The 19,947-nt window shown below is 44.4% G+C and overlaps 1 protein-coding gene across 1 annotated transcript; it reads left to right on the top strand.

The window, feature by feature from the left end:
- The first annotated feature begins 582 nt into the window (after positions 1-582).
- Positions 583-19,932, top strand: PLOD1 (procollagen-lysine,2-oxoglutarate 5-dioxygenase 1). Its single transcript, XM_005143678.3, has 20 exons — positions 583-784; positions 1,675-2,113; positions 6,503-6,594; positions 7,042-7,178; positions 8,389-8,552; positions 9,043-9,155; positions 10,830-10,893; positions 11,979-12,076; positions 12,411-12,512; positions 12,618-12,749; positions 13,509-13,630; positions 13,817-13,921; positions 14,356-14,481; positions 15,310-15,451; positions 15,961-16,074; positions 16,359-16,424; positions 16,800-16,904; positions 17,230-17,376; positions 17,668-17,793; positions 18,063-19,932. The coding sequence occupies exons 2-20, from the start codon at positions 2,032-2,034 to the stop codon at positions 18,216-18,218; spliced, it is 2,193 nt and encodes a 730-aa protein (XP_005143735.2). The 5' UTR covers positions 583-784; positions 1,675-2,031; the 3' UTR covers positions 18,219-19,932.
- Positions 19,933-19,947: the final 15 nt, after the last annotated feature.

Genomic DNA, 19,947 nt, shown 5'->3' with positions numbered 1-19,947 from the left:
TTGCATGGTTCGGGAGGGCTGGAGTCTCTTCAGAAGATCTCATGTGCTCCGAGGCTGCGTTCAAACCCGAGCTCTGATCCTTTCCGGTTTTGAGGAAGTTGCTGCTTTGCTTGCAGCACGTGTTGCACGTACTCATTGGAACATCTGCACTGGCAGCTGCCTCTGCTTAAAAAGACAGGCAGCCAATTCCAGCTGGAGAGCACAAAGCAGTACAAACATAGAAACAGCGGAAGAAAATGGGCTTGCTGGCTTGGCATGGCTGCAGAATGCAAACAGAGCTGTCAGACTCGGACAGGCGGAGTGCAGCGGTATAAACAATGATGCATTCATGATTTCTGGTGTGCAAACCACCCTTTCATTTTAGAATGGAGACATTTAACGTCATTAAAATGAGAAACCTGTCATTTTTACAATTCTAGATTGATGCCAGCCTGAGATTTGAGGGGCTGAATGCTTTTGATGGGGCTCCTGGCTTAAAGTGTTGAGCAGGGGCTTTGTCTGGGCCTGCAGAGTACTGGAAGAATGTTAATTAAATCTCTTTTTTCTTTAGGGAGAATGGCAACTTTGCAAAAGGAAGTTTCCTGTATCATTGTCTTAGGGAGAACTGATATTTCCTTGGATTATTGCCTGTAGTACATCGTTAGATCATGAGGACTATTCTGTTTGCCTGGTAATTATGAGGGAATTCCTGCTTTGGACAAGGGAATGGAAACAAAAGTGGTTTGAATACACTCAAGGATTTTCTCAGTGAACAGAACAACAGTAATGGTATTACTGGTACCAGGTAAGAGTTAGCTCAGTGTGTGTGCCACACCATCGCCCAACACAAGTCCTTTTTCCATGCCCAGTGCTCTCTTTTCATACCTTCCTGTTGTGTGCTGCATGGCCTGAGCTCAGGCATGGCTGAGGACACAGTGATGGTTTCAGTAGCACACCACAACATTGCTTTCCATCTACGTGATGTCTCACAGAACACTGTATGACATTTATACAACCTCTGTTATTCTGGAGGTCTTTGCAGACAAGCAAATATTATTGTTCACACCTTACAAGAGACAACATAAATAATATTGCTTTCAATAATGGAAGCAAAGTTTGGTTTAATTACACACAGTGCCTAGCAAAATGGCACTGTTGCTTTCAGGTGTTTGCTCCAGTAGAAATAACACATTGCTCAAGGCCTCAGGTGAGGTATGTGCCAGTGGTAGCTCCTCATCTGGTGTTCTGCAGACTCACTGATCCTAAAGCCAGTTTTCTGTGTTTAATTTTATGGTAAGTTTATTTTGCCTATTCTCAAAGTTAGGTAGAATAAACTAGAAAAAGATGCACGGCTAAGTCAGCAGGGCTAGAACAAGAAAACCCAGCACAGGGAGTGATAGCCTTAAAGACGTCTGTATGGCCACTTAGTATGGGAAAGCCCAGAGCAGGTTTTGCATTTGCCAGGGAAGTACATGAGGAGAGATAACAGCTGGCAAGAAAGTATTTAATCAGAGCTCCCAGATTCCACAGCTGCACATAATCCATTTAGCTGGTTTGCCTTTTTTCACAGTTGATCGTGTCAACCAGCTGCAGCACTCACTGGAGCTGGCTGAAAAGTGCCCCCTTTCCTCCTACACAGGCTTCGTTTGCTTCATCACAGAATCATGCTAACAATGCTGCTTTCCTCCTCCGCAGACCCACGGCCGGTGCCCCCCGGCAACAAGGCTGGACCCTGACCCAAGGTGAAGCTGCTGCAGCTCCAGCATCAACCCCCACGAACTTCGCGTCTCTGCAGGAGGAACCGTTCGCTCCGCACAAGCCCCGGGGCTCCCCTCTCCCAACCCGGCCCCTGCCGCTTCCCCGCCTTTCCCGGGAGGAGGAGCCCCCGCCTCCCTCTTCCTCCGCCCGTCCCCGCCGGGCGGGTCTGGTGCGTGGCACAGGCTCAGCAGCCCCGGAGCTTTCTAGAGCTGCCTTCCGCCGGGTCTGTCCCGCAGGCAGCGCCTCCGATCGGTACCGGCTCCCGGGCTGCAATCCGGCCGGGAATTCGGCTCCATGGAACCTCCGGCAGTGCTGCTGCTGTGGATGGTGCTGGCGTTGCTCGGGGCGGGGCACGGCGGTGCCTCCCCGCAGGAAGGTAAGGGGGGATTCGCTCCGGGACCGAGGGTGGGGACCTTCAGCTCGGGTGCCGGCACCGGCTTCTGCTTCCCGGTCCAGCTCGGAGGCATTGTCCGGCCTGAAGCGAACTCCTGCCGTGGGGTTTTAGCTCCTTGAGTGGCAACTGAAGCTGCTGCCGAGTTCTGAGGCAGGGCACGGCGTGGGTGCCTTCTGCACATGCTTCCTTAGCGCCTCAGTTACGCACAGCTCTGACTTATGTGAGAGCAGCCTTGGACACCATCTCATCCCAGTAAAGTACTTGCAGTCCCCTGGGCTGCATCCCACTTGGGTCAGCCCTTCTGCTCTTGAACTTCCACAGTTCAAGAATTGGGTAACAGAGAGCATTTGATCCTGGTCTGGCCACACTGTCACCTGGGATCCAGGATGCTTCTGAAGTAACACAGAAGTCTATTTCCATGTAAACAGTGGGTAGATGCTCTGAAGGGTAGCTAGGAGAGCAGTGGAGGATTAGGGCAGCTGCAGGATGTCAGCCAGGCTGACAAAGGTACATGTGCTGTTGCTCTGCCAAAAAGTTTGGATCATTATCTGTCTTCATTAGAGTGACAATTAAAAGGAGATTTCATCTTGTTACCTAGAATATTTGCCTTCACAATATGTGATTCAGGTATAGTTACGTTTATTATGTATGTTATAATAATATAGTTGATGTGTATCTGTGGAGTGTTGGGAGTTCTTTAACTATAGTGGCTTAAGCAAAACCGTATCAGTATTTAGGATCACAAACAAATACAAGTAAGAAATTAATCTCTGTGCTATCCTGCCTTCTTTACACACCCCAAGTCTTCCATGTTTTTAGTAAGGCTTTAGAGCAAACTAGAAATAAAAACTGGGTGCTGGGAAAGGAGCATGAGGCCTGTTGGTTAGGAAGAGGGATTTGGAATTAACTGCTTTCTGGCATGGCTTAAAGAAGAAATGCCTTACCTTTTCTGTGCCTCAGCTTCCCCAGAGTAATGTGACAATGATGGTATTCTCTCTCTTACGTTCTTTTAGATCTCTGCAAAAGCTCTGAGCATAGTTATTTGTAGTTCACTGACTCTTAAAAAAAACCAACCTTCAGTAAATGCAAATTTAATACAGAGATTATATTGTCCACTGCTAAATTATGCAGCATTTTTTCTATTTGATCCCTGTATTAATGGTATTTTCTTGGACTCTGTCTGAACAGGAAGTGGCACAGTTTCCCAAAGCACAGCCTAGGGATAAATTCATTCCTTGTCCTAAAATGCAGCTGTGATTTCCCTGTGGAGTCAGAGCAGGATTAAATAACTCTAAAATCTTTTGTTACTGAGCTCATTTTGTCACAGATTTTCACTTACTATAAAAGCTCTGATACTGATATTGGAGTCCCTGTTCCAGTGCTTTGTCCCTACAGGATCCCTTTCATCTATAGTACTCAAAACCCCTCACAAAAGTGATAAATACCCTCTATTATCATTCTACAGATGGAAAAGATTATCATTCTACAGAGGGATAGCAAGATTGGCTTCTTTTTGCATAGCAGAGCTAGCAGTACAGCCCAGCTCCCCTGCTTCCTAGTCCAATGTTTGCTTTGTTAACCACACTGTGTTCCTATTCTGCAGCCTTGCCAGTTATACGATTTCTAATTGTCAGCCCAAGGAGTCTCTGAGCTCAGCTTAACAAAACCATTTCAACATCTGGAAAGTAACAGGGAGGCATAAAAGTGCTTTTGGAAGTTTTAAAATGCCTGCATGTGATACTGTAACTAAAAGGTGTTACTGCTCTGGCTCTGAAATACCTGTCAGCTGTACCAGCATTCAGCAGCATCTTTGAGAAAGAGAAAAAAGGGTTAAAGGAGAAGGAGTGGAGGCAGCATAGCTCAGCAGGAGCTTCTAGTACTGGACTGAAGGAATGTCTCTTGGGATGGAAAGCTCTCGCTACTGCAGAGGTTTCTCAAAACAGAAACCGAGCTTAAGATCTCTTGGAGTCTTACCCCCGTAGACCAGTAATGAAAAGGGAATCTGTAACTTGGAATTCTGCTGAGGGGGATCGTTGTCTCTGTGCTGGCTTTTCAGGCTCCAGTGAGTTTACGTGCTGCACAGTAAAACTGTCTTAGAAACAAGACACCGCTTCCTGTTCATCCATGTGAGTCTTTAGCTCTCACCTCTCCTCCCACAAACCTCTGGCAGTCATATCATAAACAGTTGTTTGCTTACTTGGGGTGATGGCATGAAAATGAATTAGGGACCTATTTAATTTGAGGTGTCTAAGAATTCGGGCTGAAATAATTGTATAGCCAGGCTCTTTTTCTTTCTTGCCTTCTTTTATCATTATCATATGCTTTCTCTTCTCTTTTCAGGTACTAGAATTTGATATCTAGACAGACACATTCCTTTCCAGCAAGTCCACATTTGCCCCCCTCTTCATTGGCAGTAATGAGCTTCAGCTTCTCAGAAACCATGAGCTCTGAGCTGTGTAATAGAGCTGTCATGGTTTTGTGCATGCTGCTCTATGGCTAGAAACTTTAATGGCTTTAACATATTGCCTGAGGATATATATGTTTTACTTATTTGTTTACACCCTCTGACTGGACAGGATGCAAGGAACTGGAGTGTGCTGGAGGAGCTGCACTGTGAATGCGCTTCATACCTCTGAGAATCTGCCTTTAAAAACTGCAGGATTCATATTCTTTCACTTATCTTTTCTCTGTGTAAGTGTCTGACAAAATACACCTGTAGCTAACCTGTTGACTGTTCCCAATCTCCTCTCTTTTTCTGATGCAGGTGATGGATTTTAGGAATTTCCTTGGGAATATCCTCTTTCTTCCTAACTTGGAGTCTTACACTTATTTTTCACTTTTGCTGCCTTTGCCAGGTCTGCCTAGATCCTTCCTTTCTGAGATCAGGCAGAATATCAGTTTGGGTACACTAGGAAGATGCATCTGGTACATCCATTGAAAAAAAATCATTGTTCCAAAAGAAGTCTGCTCAAGCCAAGAAAATGTACTCTCAGTTTTCCAGGTATTTTCTGATGTTAAAATCAGATGGCCAGGATTTGCATTTTGGCTCTGTTGCCAGAGCCTATACAAATTTCTACTTAAGCAAAACTGTTAAGATGACGTTTAGCATTTAATCATTACAATGATTACAATCAATGATTACAATTATACAGTCAGAGCTTCCACATAAAAAACATATTCCAGTGGTACTATAGAGAAACTTTTGAAAGAGAACTTCGGGACTTAGCACTGTCATTTTTAAGGAACGGGAAATGAAAAGCAAGTTCATATAAATGGAAGTTATGGCGGAATTAAATTCACATTTGTGTATGTATGGAAATGCCCCAGTATGTATGGAAAACATCTCAGAAATGCAGTAGAAAATTGGAGCAGCCATGGAGAGGGAGTAGTACCATTCAGCCTAATTTTGGTCTTCCCCGCACGCAGTCAATGCGGAGTGACAAGAGAGCATCTCTGGGGGGAACAGGGAGCCAATTGCACTAAATGGGAGACTTCTAAATGGGCATTTTGTAGTATGTGTATATTTTATCTTCAGGTTTAATTCTTCATGCTCTTTATGTGACAGAAGAGAATTGTAGCTTTCAATAGGAGGAAAAAACCGCACTTAGTACATTGTATTTTCTAGCTCATAACTCAGGCAATGAAATTGTATCTCTACATAATCTCTCATTTTAGCCCCAGGACCAAGTTCTAGCCTCTACTGCAAAGGAGCAGTCTTGCTTGTGCTGCAGTTAGTTTTGGGTTCTTCAATCAAACACTGCAATTTAAAAGCACCTTTGCCACATTCTGTCTCCTGTGGCAGTTCCTCCAGTAAAACATTGGCTACATCCATTCTTTCTTTTGTCCTTCAAATCTTTGAATTGGTTGCAAGAAAGGCCAGGCAGCAGATAAGTAGGATTTGAAGCTGGTTTTCTTCCTGAGGTGGAGGCTTTGGGCAGTGAGAACACCTATAGGGCTTAATATTGTACAGTATAGAGATAATCAGGTGAGGTGTAAGCAGCATGTTTGCTTCTCAGCAGGATATGGGAGCTCTACAGCTTGACTACTTCCCTTGCCTGATTTCAAATGAACGTCTGTCAATGTCATATAGAACAGATGCTGCCTCTGTCCTACAGCAGTGACTCTTTGTGCAAAGGTGAAGACTCCTGGATTCTATTGCTGGATTCATGATCACCATAAAGAATGTACTGGGAAAGTCACTTTGCTTCTCAGTGGTTGGATTTTGACTTCCCTTTGTCACATCTGTCAAGTACCTCTAAGATTGATCCCTACTTTGGTTCACTATTGACAGTAAAGCCTCTTCATCAGGTACAGAACAGCTGGCTGTGAAAACAAGTTGAATGTGTCTCTTATGCTTTCTCCTATATGCAGAAAACCTGCTGGTTCTTACTGTTGCCACCAAGCAGACCGAGGGATTCCAGCGTTTCAGAAGATCAGCCCAATTCTTCAACTACAAAGTCCAGGTGATGGCATCAGCCTTGGTGGTTGGTCAGAGGGAATTTTGAAGTATGGAATGAATAAGACTCGACCACGAAGTGATTAAATAGGAGCTACAAAGTACTGTGACTGGGGCATTTCTGCCCAGTCTTTTATTCTGTCCTGAGTGAGATCCATAACTCCTGCTCAGGGGAGCCCCGTGACACTTTTCCATTGCAATGCCAAAACACACAGTACAGTTTGTTCTTCTGTCCCTGTCGCTGAGAGCACTTTCTTATTGTGCTACATGTTGCTCTGTACATCCCAGAGAATGGTTCAAAGGCTAGTGAATATACCTGGTTCATGTGTTCTGATCTTGGAAGGCTTTTTCTTGGGATCTCCACTGGAAGTTGTCAGGATTAGTCACTTTGTGGGTTCCAGTCCTTTCCTGTGAGTCTTGCTGTTTGTTAGACCATATGCTTGTCATTCTTTAGGTGCTGGGGCTGGATGAGGAGTGGAAGGGTGGAGATGACAAGAAGCCAGCAGGAGGTGGGCAGAAGGTCCGTCTCTTGAAGTCAGCTTTGAAGCAGTATGTGGATAAGGAAGATTTGATCATCCTTTTCATAGAGAGGTAATGGGTTGGAAAGTATTTGCCATGAACTGAATCCTAAGGCTGTTTGGACAGGTTCTTACTAAGGAGAAATTTACTGTGAAGTAAATTGCTTTTGGAAGGTGTGCCCAGACCTCTGGGTTTTTCCCCCCCCTGAATTCTCTGCAGTTGCCTGAGAGCTGCATCCGTGGCAGCTGGGAAGGTTTGATCAGAATAGGCTGATTCCAACTCTGGCATAGAGTTGATAGCATTATACCTGTTTCTGCCATGGTGGAATTTGGCTGCCTTCATCTGCAAAGAAAGAACAGACAATTTCTGTGAATCCAGGCAGGCCTTTCTTACCAGAACTATTTGTTTTATAAGGTAAGGCAGGCAGCAACACAATCCTGGGAGCCAGGAGTTAGTCTGCCAGAGAAATGTGAAGAGGGAAAAGGACAGTTTGGAGTCTCAGTGTTTTTTCATATGCCCAGCAACAGGGAGGGCTGGGATCTGTGTATCTCTTTCTAGCTCCCATTGCAGTGAGATATCTTTTGCAGGTCTGAATACCTATGTGTACTTAGAGAGGTTGGGATTATTAATCTCTGGAATGAGTAACTTTTTCACTCACCGAAGTGAGTTTCAAGTATGCAGCTCCTCTTGCAGAAAACACAAGTCTCATTCTGGGAGCATTGCCTGGGAATTAGTCAATTCTAACCAGTACTGAAGAGATGGCAACTGGAGTGCAGCATCCAGTGATTGATGTCCAGCATAGGTTCCTCCTGAAGACTTGCAGGAAGCTCAGTGGGGAGTGGCAGGATGCCTGGAGGTGTAAAAACACCTGTGGGTTTCTTTAATCTAGAAAGAAATGGCACAGCAATTCTTCTTCCGATAGGTTGTTACAAACAGTGAAGGCACCAGGGCTTTGTGGTTCTAAAAGGGGGAAAAACAAGAAGAGATCAGCACATTTTTCAGCTTGGAAGGTTTGTTTTTATCATCAGTGAAAACTGTGAAAATAAGAATGGGCATAAGTTGCCCCAGGCCAGTTTGGAGTCTTCTGCAGTGGAAAGTATCATCTTCCACTCTATGAATAAAATTGCACTGCAATTAGCTATAATTGTCACAAAAAAATGTAATACTGCGAGGCAGAACTGAAGTAAAGGGATTCCTAAAGAATTAGCTGTTTCTAGAAACTTATCACACTGGCATGTTTTTCTGACTCCATTCCTTTCTGTCCTTTCTTGTCTGTCTTTAGCTATGATGTACTCTTTGCTTCGGGCCCCACAGAACTGCTGAAGAAGTTCAAACAAGCCAAGAGCAAGGTGGTCTTCTCAGCAGAAAACTACATCTACCCTGACAGAAAGCTGGAAGCCAAGTACCCTCAGGTGCGAGATGGAAAGCGCTTCCTGGGTTCTGGAGGTAAGACACAGAGCATGCCTTCAGCTGAGAACCGCTCTCAGCTTCTTATTCCTTTAGAAGGGCTTTGGGAGAAGTAGCAAGTGACCAGGTTTGGAAAACATCTGTCTAGAAGATGATGCAGACTGAAGCCCTGTGCATATCTGGCCGTAATAATGGACAATGACAATGCTCCTGTCTTTTACCTACGTAGTTATGAATTGCCTGTAGAGGATAGGAGCCTGCTCCCTATAGATGTGTGTCATTCAGGGTGGGGGTATCTGAGCTTTGCTGATGCTGAAGATGACAGGTTTGATTCTGGTGTCAGTCCATATTGGAAAGTGCAATCTATACATGCCTTTGCTGAAAGTTCACGTGTCTCTGCAACAACACAGAGTGGAATGAGACTTTGTGTGAAAGAAGTTAGAAGAGTGTGTGAAAGAGTGTGTATACAGGAGTACTTCCCTTTTATGGTTTTATAGGTTGAAACACCTCTTCCTGCTTATTCCCACAGGCTTCATAGGTTATGCTCCGAACCTGATGAAGCTTGTGGAGGGGTGGAAAGGACAGGACGATGACAGTGACCAGCTCTTCTATACAAATGTCTTCTTGGATCCAGAAAAACGAGTAGGTGTAACTAGATTATGGGATGAGGAGGAGTAATTTGAGGAGCCTTGATGTTAATCCTCTGTACAGTATCCCTGTTAACAGTAAAATAAGTAAAACACATACATATTGACTCTTTGTTACTGCTCTGGCATCCTTACATGGAAAAGGCCAGTAGTGTGTCTAGTTCCTTGTTTCTCTTCTGAAAATTTGCATTCTAGATACTACTCCCTTGTTGTGTTAGTAGAGGTTTTATCTTTAAACTTAAAATGTGACCGGGATGGTAGATGTCTTAAAACAAGTTTTACTGGAAACTCATGCCAGTATCTGTATGTGCTGATGTTTAAAGCTGTAGAGTGTGACAGAACTAACCAGCCTCCTCCCAGGGGATGTGAAACCCAGGCTAGTTCTTGCAGAGCATAGTGCTGACTTAGATACATCCAACCTAGCACTGAAGCAGCTTTTAGGTAAAGAGTCAGATGAAGCCTGAGTAGATTTGAGGTGATGAAGGGATAAAGGTTCACAGCCTTTTAGCCACTGTTGATCCACAGGATGGGGACCGTAGGTGTCACAGTGGGTAGCTCTGCTGGAGCAGAGAGGCTGCACTGCCTTCAGTGAACACCTCCATCCTGGCCATCAAAATCTACATCAGCCTTTGTAGCATGCCACGTAACATCATCCAGAAGCCTGGGATGGATCCTGAAAGCAGCATTGCCATTCAGCACTGGCCAAATCATCCAGCCCACAGGGTGATTCTGCTGCAGTTGTCCCTGCCCAGTTCTGCATGACGCAGCACAGTCTGTCCCTGAGGGATGCCACAAATGCTGAGAGCTGAGAAGTCAGACTGTAACAGTAAAGTCAAGAGGAAACATTAGAAATAGGAAATTGCTTTCAGACTGATCAGAGGAGGAGTTGCAGAGCTGGTAGAAAATTCAGAACAGCTGCACTTTGCTACTTCCACTAATCTGAATATGGCTCCATGATATTTTGACATGGACAGTTCCTTTGATGTTCTCATCTGCAGTTCTGGCCCTGTGCCACATAAAGGCTGAGTAATTCCACTGACTTGGCATTCAGACAGCGGATGTTAGCACCCTGCTGTCCTTTCAAGTAATCAGTCTTAGCAGATGCCTGGGGGGGCACTGAACTCTGCTAAGTCAGAGCTGAGTTTTAATCTGACAGAAATCCAGTCACAGTGTCTTGTAGCAGGGGGTAAAAACAAAGTTTGCACATGCTGGCCTTTGTGTCCTTACTGCGTTCCGGTTTGACATCAGGACCTAGGGCAACGCTTGGGGTAACGCTTGCCCTGTGGATAGACTGTGAGAAACTGTCTTCACAGCAGATGGTTTTGCTGTCTTGGCATTCCTGCATGTTATATGTGGGGCTTATATGACTGTCCTGGAAGGATACTTCATTAATATGCTGCATATTATTATTGGCACACCCACAACAGCTTTAAAATGTTTATTTGCATGGGTTTGCCTGATATGTTTTAATTGGTTTAGAAAATGGCAAGTTTTCCCAGATTGAAGTGAAAATGAGGATTAGCCAGGAGTGTTTTAGGCTTCAGAGCTTGGAGTATGGAAATAATCATAGGACTGCAATGTATCTTTGCTCAGCATAGGATCATTTGCAAGTAAAGAATGGATACCCACATGTGTTCTAATTCAGGTTATTTATCTCATTCTTTTAAAGGAAAGTATCAACATCAGTCTAGACCAAAGAAGTCGGATCTTCCAAAACTTAAATGGAGCATTAGGTGAGATGGCAGAAGGAATCTCATTTCTCCTTGGAATGCAACTGCATGTTGACACCAGAAATAAAGTTGTGGCTGAAGGGATTAAATTTCAGGAATTCCTGTCTCTGCAGAATAAGTTTCAGTAAAAAGCTTCTGCCAGAATTCTGGGATTTATTTCCAATTCCACTGTGACCAGCAATTCCCTCTTCACTTGGGGGAATGCAGGTCAGGTTTTCCATCTTACACCTCCATACCATTTTGATCTTCAAGCATGTCAGATTGCATTAGCCTTGGGGATTAAAACTGAGAGGAATTTTCAGTGCAAGTGATAACGCACAACCCTGCCTGGGGCTTGCCTGTCTTTCCACTTCAGAACTCTGTCTGGAATGGCATAGAAAGTGAGACACAGCCAGATACTGCCTGTGAGCACTTGCTGACCTGACCTGCTGATTAATTCCTTTTTCTAGTCCTGGTAAAAGTGATTCACTTACTCTCCTGCCACTGCTGCCTGTTTTCAGTTCATAGTCATGCACCATTCCACCATTATTCCAGTCAGGTAGCAAATTGTAACAGCACAGTAGTTTTTAGCTCCTGTATTCAGGCTAGAACTTGGCTCTGTACTAGTCTGTTTTCCAATGGATTTTGTGTGGTTGTGTTGGGGAGATGTCTTGGATGATCTCTGCCAGGAGGATGGACTTCTCTCAGGGGTGAGAAAGAGACAACACATGCATAGAATGCTCAGGTGGGAAGGGCCTGAGTCCTCCCTGGCCATCAGTAGCTGTTCCTCACTGCAGAGTTTGTAAATGCCCATTCTGAAAGACTGTATCTGTGTGGTTTTTGCTGGTTCCCAGTATAAGGCATATGTGTCAGCTCAGCAAGTTGGATTTTTGTCCAACTTCCCTGCCATCCTCCTGTTACTTCACAGGATCACTCTGAACATTTTTTCTTCTTTCTGGATGTGGTCTGTAGCCCTTAAACCACTTGTGCATGGTTATAAACATCCATGCTTTCATCTTCTAGCAGTCATTCTGTAGAAACAAGGCACTCTGCTGCCAATTATCACTAAAAGCCTCCCTCTGATAACATGATGGCAATGTCCTTTCTAGATGAGGTGGTTATGAAGTTTGAAGACTCACGAGTGAGAGCAAGAAACTTGTTATATGACACTCTGCCTGTAGTGATTCATGGAAATGGACCCACCAAGGTAAGTGGATGTCCTGGGGGAAAGATTTGGTATATGTCTGTTGCAAAGCGACCCTTTAGGCTCAAGTGTATCAGGTCACAGTTTTTCCATATATTGGCTTTCCTTCTATGCATTTATGTGTGAAAAACAATAAGTGGTCCAGGTCTGTAGCACAAGCTGGGTCTGGTTCAAAGGTTAGTGTGAAATTAGACCCTCAGGCTGTTATGCTTTTCAGCTTCTTTAGTCCAAGAAGAGGGTAAATGAAGTTCTGCTCAGACATGACCTTACACAGGGGGTGAATGCAAAGAAACTCCCCTGCCCTGTAATGTGTAACATGGTAAGTTGCCTTTTGCAGCTGCAGCTCAACTATCTGGGAAACTACATTCCTCAAATATGGACATTTGAGACTGGCTGCACGGTATGTGATGAAGGTCTGCGAAGCCTCACGGGGTTTAAGGTAAGGCTAATATCTATTCAAAGCTCTCAAGTCTTACAATGACAATGGGATCTTGTCTGTCTGATGTGGTTCATGAGCCAGCACTTCTCTTTCCACTCAATGTAGGATGAGGCATTACCAATGATTCTGATAGGCATTTTCATCGAGCAGCCCACTCCCTTCCTTTCCCAGTTTTTCCTGAGGCTTCGTAACCTTCATTACCCAAAGCGACGAATCCAGCTCTTCATTCACAACCATGTAAGTAAAGTTGGCTTGTGAGAGTCTTAGCAAATGTGGGAAAACGTACTCCTGTATTCTAGGTACCTCTGCAACCTTTGGCTAAACTTCCAGGCTCTGTAATCATAGAATCATAGAATAGTTAGTGTTGGACCTTAAGATCATCTAGTACCAACCCCCCTGCCATGGCCAGGGACACCTCACACTAAACCATGTCACCCAAGGCTCTGTCCAACCTGACCTTGAACACCGATACAGATGGAGCATTCACAGTTTCCTTCAGCAATCCATTCCAGTGCCTCACCACCCGTATAGTAAAGAACTTCCTCCTTATATCCAATTTAAACTTCCCCTGTTTAAGTTTGAACCCGTTACCCCTTGTCCTATCACTACAGTCCCTAATGAATAGTCCCTCCCCAGCATCCCTATAGGCCCCCTTCAGATACTGGAAGGCTGCTATTAGGTCTCCACACAGCCTTCTCTTCTCCAGGCTGAACAGCCCCAACTTTCTCAGCCTGTCTTCATACGGGAGGTGCTCCAGTCCCAGATCATCCTCGTGGCCTCCTCTGGACTTGTTCCAGCAGTTCCATGTCCTTTTTATGTTGAGGACACCAGAATCCCAGTACTTATCTGCAGTGGCATCTATAAGATAGCTCCATCCAGCTGTAAAGATGTGGAAGTGGGAAGAGCTGTTACTTGTCTGCTTTGGCATTTTTGAGAACAGGAGCCTGAGCACCCTAGGATGAGCCCACCTTTTTCCTTATTTTTCTTTTGGAACAGGAACAACATCACTTGACGCAGGTGGACTCTTTTGTTAAAGAGCATGGCAAAGAATATCTTGCTGTCAAAGTGATTGGGCCAGATGATGAGATGGAGAACGCTGAGGCACGTAACTTGGGCATGTAAGTGAAGAAGTCATATGTGATGGCTGGCAGGGTCAGCCTGTGTCCACACTAAGGCAGTGTGTTTCATCTGAGGATCATCACTGTCAAGTGGATGCTTCTCTTCTTTTAGTTACCCTTTCCTTTCAATTTTCTTGGCATTAATCCCCCATGTCCATTATGACTCTTGTTGGTCTTTGTCTATAGGGATTTGTGCAGAAAGGATCCTGGCTGTGACTATTACTTTAGCCTGGATGCTGAGATAGTTCTGAAGAACACAGAGACTCTAAGGATCCTGATCGAGCAGAACAAGTAGGTTCTTTGGTCTGAGCAATCCTTCCTGGTCATCTTTCACACGGGGAATACAGTGAGCTCTTCTATCACTGCAATATGTAAAGCACTCGGAGAACTGTGTCAGAATATTAGACAAAACCTCTTCTTTAGTCTTTTTTTACGGTACTTGTAATCCTTGCGTTTTAGGCAGTGGGTGTAAATCATCTCTAGTTTTGTCTTCATATAGGTGCTAGAACAAATCAGATTCTAAAAGACCTACATCAGGGTGCAGTTAGATAAGAGATTGTGACCATATTTGCCCTTTCTTATGTGGGATTCTATTCCAACAGAGTTAACAGAAGCAGCAACTCTGTAAGTGTGGGAGACTGACTCTTGCAGTCCTGTGGATTGTAAATCTTTTCCTTTTCTTCCTGTGGTGACATCTTGTCCTTCAATTCCTTTTGTGCTCACAGGCTGGTGATTGCCCCACTGGTAAGCCGTCATGAGAAGCTGTGGTCCAATTTCTGGGGAGCACTGAGCCCTGATGGGTACTATGCCCGCTCAGAAGATTATGTGGATATTGTTCAAAGGCGGAGAGTGTGAGTATGCAAAGAGAGCTTCTTACTGGTGCAGTTCCTCAGATGTAAAACATTGCTGCATTTGAGGAATTTACATTGCTGCAGCATATTCTCATCAAACTAGGTAATGTCAAAGAACCAGAGAGCACAACTATCTTTGTGTATAGGAAAGGAAGTCTCTACTCCCATTTGGAAGCTCCTCTCTGTTCTCTTCTGAGTAGAGATGATAAGGTACTTCAGGCAGATTTCCTTGTGATCAGAGTTAGGGTTTGAGAGTTCTGACTTGGCTAAAATCACTTCATCTTACTCCTGTCAGTTGTAGTTAGTGTGATCCTTAATATCCTGTAAAATGCTGTTTAATCTTTGTCAGATAGTCTTTGTAAAATACCATGTGATCCTTGATGTGTATATTCATAAAACACAATTGTTGACTCATTCATATTCTTGAGGACCCCTCTCTTTATTTTTTGGGCTATTATACATGTGATAAATGCTGGAAATCAGTTTATGCACTTTTGGCTGCTTCACTGTTTTAAATCACTGGAAAAAAAATATGTTGATCTCTCTGGGAAGAGTTTCAAGCCATTAATTATGCCCCAGCAAACCACACAATGTCAATTAATTGCTTTCACAGTGGACTAACATTTGTGCATCTTAAAAGCTCTGGGCAATAGAAGTGATTTTTCCTGGAATGATAATCCCTGTTGGTATGGTTTCTCCCTACTGTTCTGAGTTGGCTCATTTAGGCAAGCCTGGCTGACACTGCAGTGCTGCTTGCCATCTTGTCCAGTCCAGCAGCTTCTGTCTTAGTGGTAGTTCAAGTCTTGCTCTTCTATCCATGTGTTTCAGTGGGCTTTGGAACGTTCCCTACATCAGCAGCATGTACCTGATTAAAGCCAAGGTTCTAAGATCAGAACTTGACCAGGGAGATCTCTTCCACAGTGGCAAGCTGGATACTGACATGGCTTTCTGCCACAACGTTCGGAATCAGGTCAGTTGAGGACAGAGAGGCTGCCAGGAGAGAACTGCATGCCAGAGTGGAGGTGACAGGATTAAGTAGTTTCAAGGAATTCAGCTCTGTGGGGCATGGGACGGGGTGAACTGGCATTATTCACTATTCTTCAGGCTTGGAACAGTGGGTGATTTCTGTCTTGCTGTGAAACTACAGAGAGCCAGGGACCACTAAATGTGGGTAACAGGTTTGTTCTTGGGCCTGTTGAGGACTGTTCTAAATGGGTTTGACAGGGTAAGAAGAAAGAACCTAATCTCACAGCAGCTGCTCTGCTCTGCTTCCAAGCCTGGCTGACAAGAGGTGCAGAATTACTGCCTTTCAAAGTTCCTCATATTGAGGGTGGAAATTAAACTGAAGGCCCATAGGAGGAAGAATGGGTAAATGAACAGCTTGGGCAGAGCCATCAGCACTGGAGAACTGTCTAGTGCTTATATTTCACAGTGGCTCACAGAAATGGGAGGTCTTGATTCTTTCCCTCTATCCTGCAGGGAGTCTTCATGTACCTGACAAATCGGCATCAGTTTGGACACATACTGTCCTTGGAGAATTATAAGACAACTCACCTCCACAATGACCTCTGGCAAATCTTCAGCAATCCTGAGGTGAGAGAACCTTGCCTGCTCAGCTTAGCATGGCTTAGCAATGTGGCATGTGAAGATGTCATGACCAGCTTCACCAATAAGGAAGGTCAAGGCTTTGTAATAACAATGTCTCTCAGGTGGGATGAGAAGAACAGTCACAGAAGTTAAAGAGAGAGTGTTTGTGTGATTCATAATGTCTGGATTTTCAAAGCCTGTGAAATAACTGCTGCATTAGTGCCTGGCCTTTCATTGCCTCTTAACCAGGCCGCACAGAAATGACTGGTTTGCTTATCTTTTAACTGCAGGACTGGAGGGAAAAGTACATCCATGAAAACTACACAGCAGCTCTGAAAGGGAAATTGGTAGAAATGGTAAGAAAACATCACTCTTATCCATCAGAAGGGGAGATTAGCATCAGGACAATGCTGAAGACATTCCTGAGAATGACAGTCGTCACTACTGTCATACTTAGGAATAAGTAATTCAGCACAACCTCATAGTCTTTCAAATCCAGAGGAAATGTGACCTTGGAATTATTTTTAGAGCCAAATCATTCTTCTAGAAATACACCTCCAGCTCTCTTTAAGTGGAAGTGGGGCACATACATCAGAAGACAAATTTCTATTCTCAATATTTTAGTTACTTTCCACTTAAACTAACTCAATCTGCAGTCAATTTAGTTTTACTCCTTTTGCCTCAAGCACTTGTCCTTGTTTCTGCTATTCTCACCTGTCTACTTTCTGCAGCCCTGCCCAGATGTTTACTGGTTCCCCATATTCACTGACACTGCCTGCGATGAGCTGGTGGAAGAAATGGAACATTATGGCCAGTGGTCCACAGGTGACAACACGGTAAGAAGAAGCAGGAGCTTTTTGATTTCCGGGTCACACCATCACTGCAGGCAAACCAATTTTGTTCCTGATTTTTTTTGCCACTGTTCTTAAATGTGAATTATTTTTCCGGAGTCCTCTTTAGCATCCTCTGAAGTTTACAGTGTTCAGGCCTTTTGATGGTATTTTTTTTACTTTGGGTTGTATTTATTTCTTGAAACTTGTCAATTGTGAAATTTCTGATCAATAAAAATCTTTCTTACTTGTAGTTCCCAGAAACAAGTGCTTTTCACTCCTGAAGTCCAAGGTTCCCATCCTTATGGGTATTTTCATGATTCTCTTTCAGGACAGCAGAATACAAGGAGGATATGAGAATGTCCCAACTATTGATATACACATGAACCAGATTGGCTTTGAAAGAGAATGGTATAAGTTTCTTCTGGACTACATTGCACCCATCACAGAGAAACTGTATCCAGGATATTATACCAAGGTATGTGTGCCTTAGCATCAAAATCTGTGCTCAGATTTGTCCTCTAGTTGCAACTTTGAAAAGACTGCTAAAATCCTCTGGCAGTATGCATACTATTTCCCAGTTGACCCTGAGTATGATGTAAGTAGATGCATCAGGAAATACATGATTTCCTGATGACATTCTCCTGCCTTATTGTTACCTTTCTCTCCTAGCAGCAAGATGCAGTTTATCACACCCTACTATGCAACTCAGTAGCCATGGACTATTACAGCCCTGATCTGATGTGCACTTTGTTCTTCCCTCCCACAGACTCAGTTTGAGCTGGCCTTTGTCGTTCGCTACAAACCTGACGAGCAGCCCTCTTTAGTGCCCCACCATGATGCTTCCACCTTTACCATTAACATTGCTTTGAACAAAGTTGGGATAGACTACGAGGTAAGTGTGTGCCAGTGTGTCAGGAATGCATTACAGCTTCTGGAGCAGTCCAGGCAGCTGGAAATCCTTTGTTACCCACATCTGCTTTCTTCACACTAAGGATGCCAAGTCATAACTGTCTAGGGTAAAAAAATTCTTGAATGCATCAGAACACAAAAGATTCTCCAAGTACCTTCTCAGATTTTCTGAATGTTTCCAAGAAGGAGGCAGAGACTCTTTCCCTGAGGTGCTGATGTACCAAGCTGCTGTGTCTCTTGTGTTTCCATCAGGGAGGAGGCTGCCGGTTCCTGCGCTACAATTGCTCCATTCGAGCTCCACGAAAAGGGTGGACCCTTATGCATCCAGGACGCCTGACCCACTACCATGAAGGTCTTCCGACCACCAAAGGAACCCGTTATATTGCAGTGTCCTTTCTTGACCCCTAGACCCATGCTTCACAGGAAGGACCTTTCCCTGGCCCTGCTCACTGCTGACTTTGAGTGGAATCAGGGAATGCTGCTGAGAGTTTCTAAGGCATTGATCAAAGCTATTTGGATATTGATTTTTAATGATATTTTAAGACTCCACTACTGGAAGATCTCCCTCTCTGATCCTGCAGGTGATATCTAGGAATATTGCTGTAGAATTTGGAAGGAGATATTGTGCCTTCATTTTTGATTGTGTTCCTCATATGCTCGCTCTTGGAAGTGCGATTTACTTGAACCTTCAATGATAGGTTGGCTTTACAAAAAGGCTTTCTTGGACTCGTAATCCAGCTTCTTGGAAGCAAGTCACGAGCTCTTTCTCCAGACAGCTGGAAGCTCATTTTCATCCACGTATCCACATACGCGGGACTTGGACATTAGACAGTAATTTCTGGATACTATTCCAAATATAAGCCAATCAGGGAGCAGACTCCAGGAGTCATAGCAGTTAAATGTCATACCAGATGAAACTCAGTAGTAGGAGCCTGATGATCATCTGATTCCTTACCTCTGCAGTCCTTGGAAGCGTATCAAAGTTCAAAGCAGTAGCAGTGGCAATACAGGTGCTTCTGGTTAGCTAAAGGAAGGTCCACTAATGATGCTTTACCTCTGGGATTAGACTGAAGAGATAACAGGTTGCCTCCCTATCTTGTGTTACAGCAGCTGAAAGGAGCATGCATGCCCAGGCAGAATCAGTCCATGTTGGTATGTGTAGATCAAATCTGAGGAAGGGAAGGCTGAGAATGAGTGGATCAGGGAGGAGGGCTTCACTGCTGAATGGTATCTGTTTTATCCCATGTTAAGGTTGTCAAAAGCTCTCCTCAGTGTCTGGATAACAACACAGTGCTTTTTGGTGGCTGCACTGAGTTCTCAGAGATCATTTTGATAATTTTCTTTGCATTTAATTTGAATGTGCCATCAAAGAGCAGTGTTCTGGTACTGGGAGGGGGTCATCAATTATTTCAGGTTGCAAACCAAAACACTCCACCCCAGCCTCTTATCCAGTGGGGTTGAATGTGATAGACATGACTGGTTGGAAGGTGCTGGGAGACTGTGGTGAACTGGTAGGTGTAAAAATCTGTCTGGACTAGACCCATGGTTAGAGAGGGAAGGGGAAAAACCTTTTCTGCTGTTGCCTGTAAGATAACTTTGCTCACCATGCACTGTTACTGCTCTGGGGCTGCCAGACCAGTCAGGATGTTTCACAAGCAGTAAATTCACACCACAACCTTAGGAAAAGAACCCCAATTTTCTCTTAGTTGTCTGTGGCTCCAGCTTCTGTCTGATTGTAGATAAAGGAGCCCTTTTAGCTAGGATGGGTCATATTAAAGTAGGCAGAGCAGCTTTAGACATGCACGTTGTGGCAGGGAACCTTATAGAATTTGAGTGGCCTTGAGGAATGAACCAGGCTGGGAAAGGCCTTTTAGGATCATCAAGTCCAACCTTTAAGGAAGGCAACATTGACCTTTTCCTGCTGCTTTCCATGTGCTTTTCGGGTCTGCCTCAAGGCTCCACCCCCACGGGAGGAGAACCCAGGCAGGGGCGGTGGGTTTGAAAAGTAAACCAATAATAAATGGTGTTAGGCGACCTCCGGCGCTCTGTTACCGAGTGAAGGGCCGCGGTACGGTGTCGGAAAGGTGTATATGTATTTATTCAGCAGGATTGTGTTTTTTCACGTGCCTTGTTGTGT

The sequence above is a fragment of the Melopsittacus undulatus genome, chromosome 12, assembly GCF_012275295.1.
Source record: "Melopsittacus undulatus isolate bMelUnd1 chromosome 12, bMelUnd1.mat.Z, whole genome shotgun sequence".
In the NCBI taxonomy this organism is placed as follows: Eukaryota; Metazoa; Chordata; class Aves; order Psittaciformes; family Psittaculidae; genus Melopsittacus; species Melopsittacus undulatus.
Note: the sequence above shows the minus strand (reverse complement) of the source record. Positions and strands in the feature narration are given on the sequence as shown.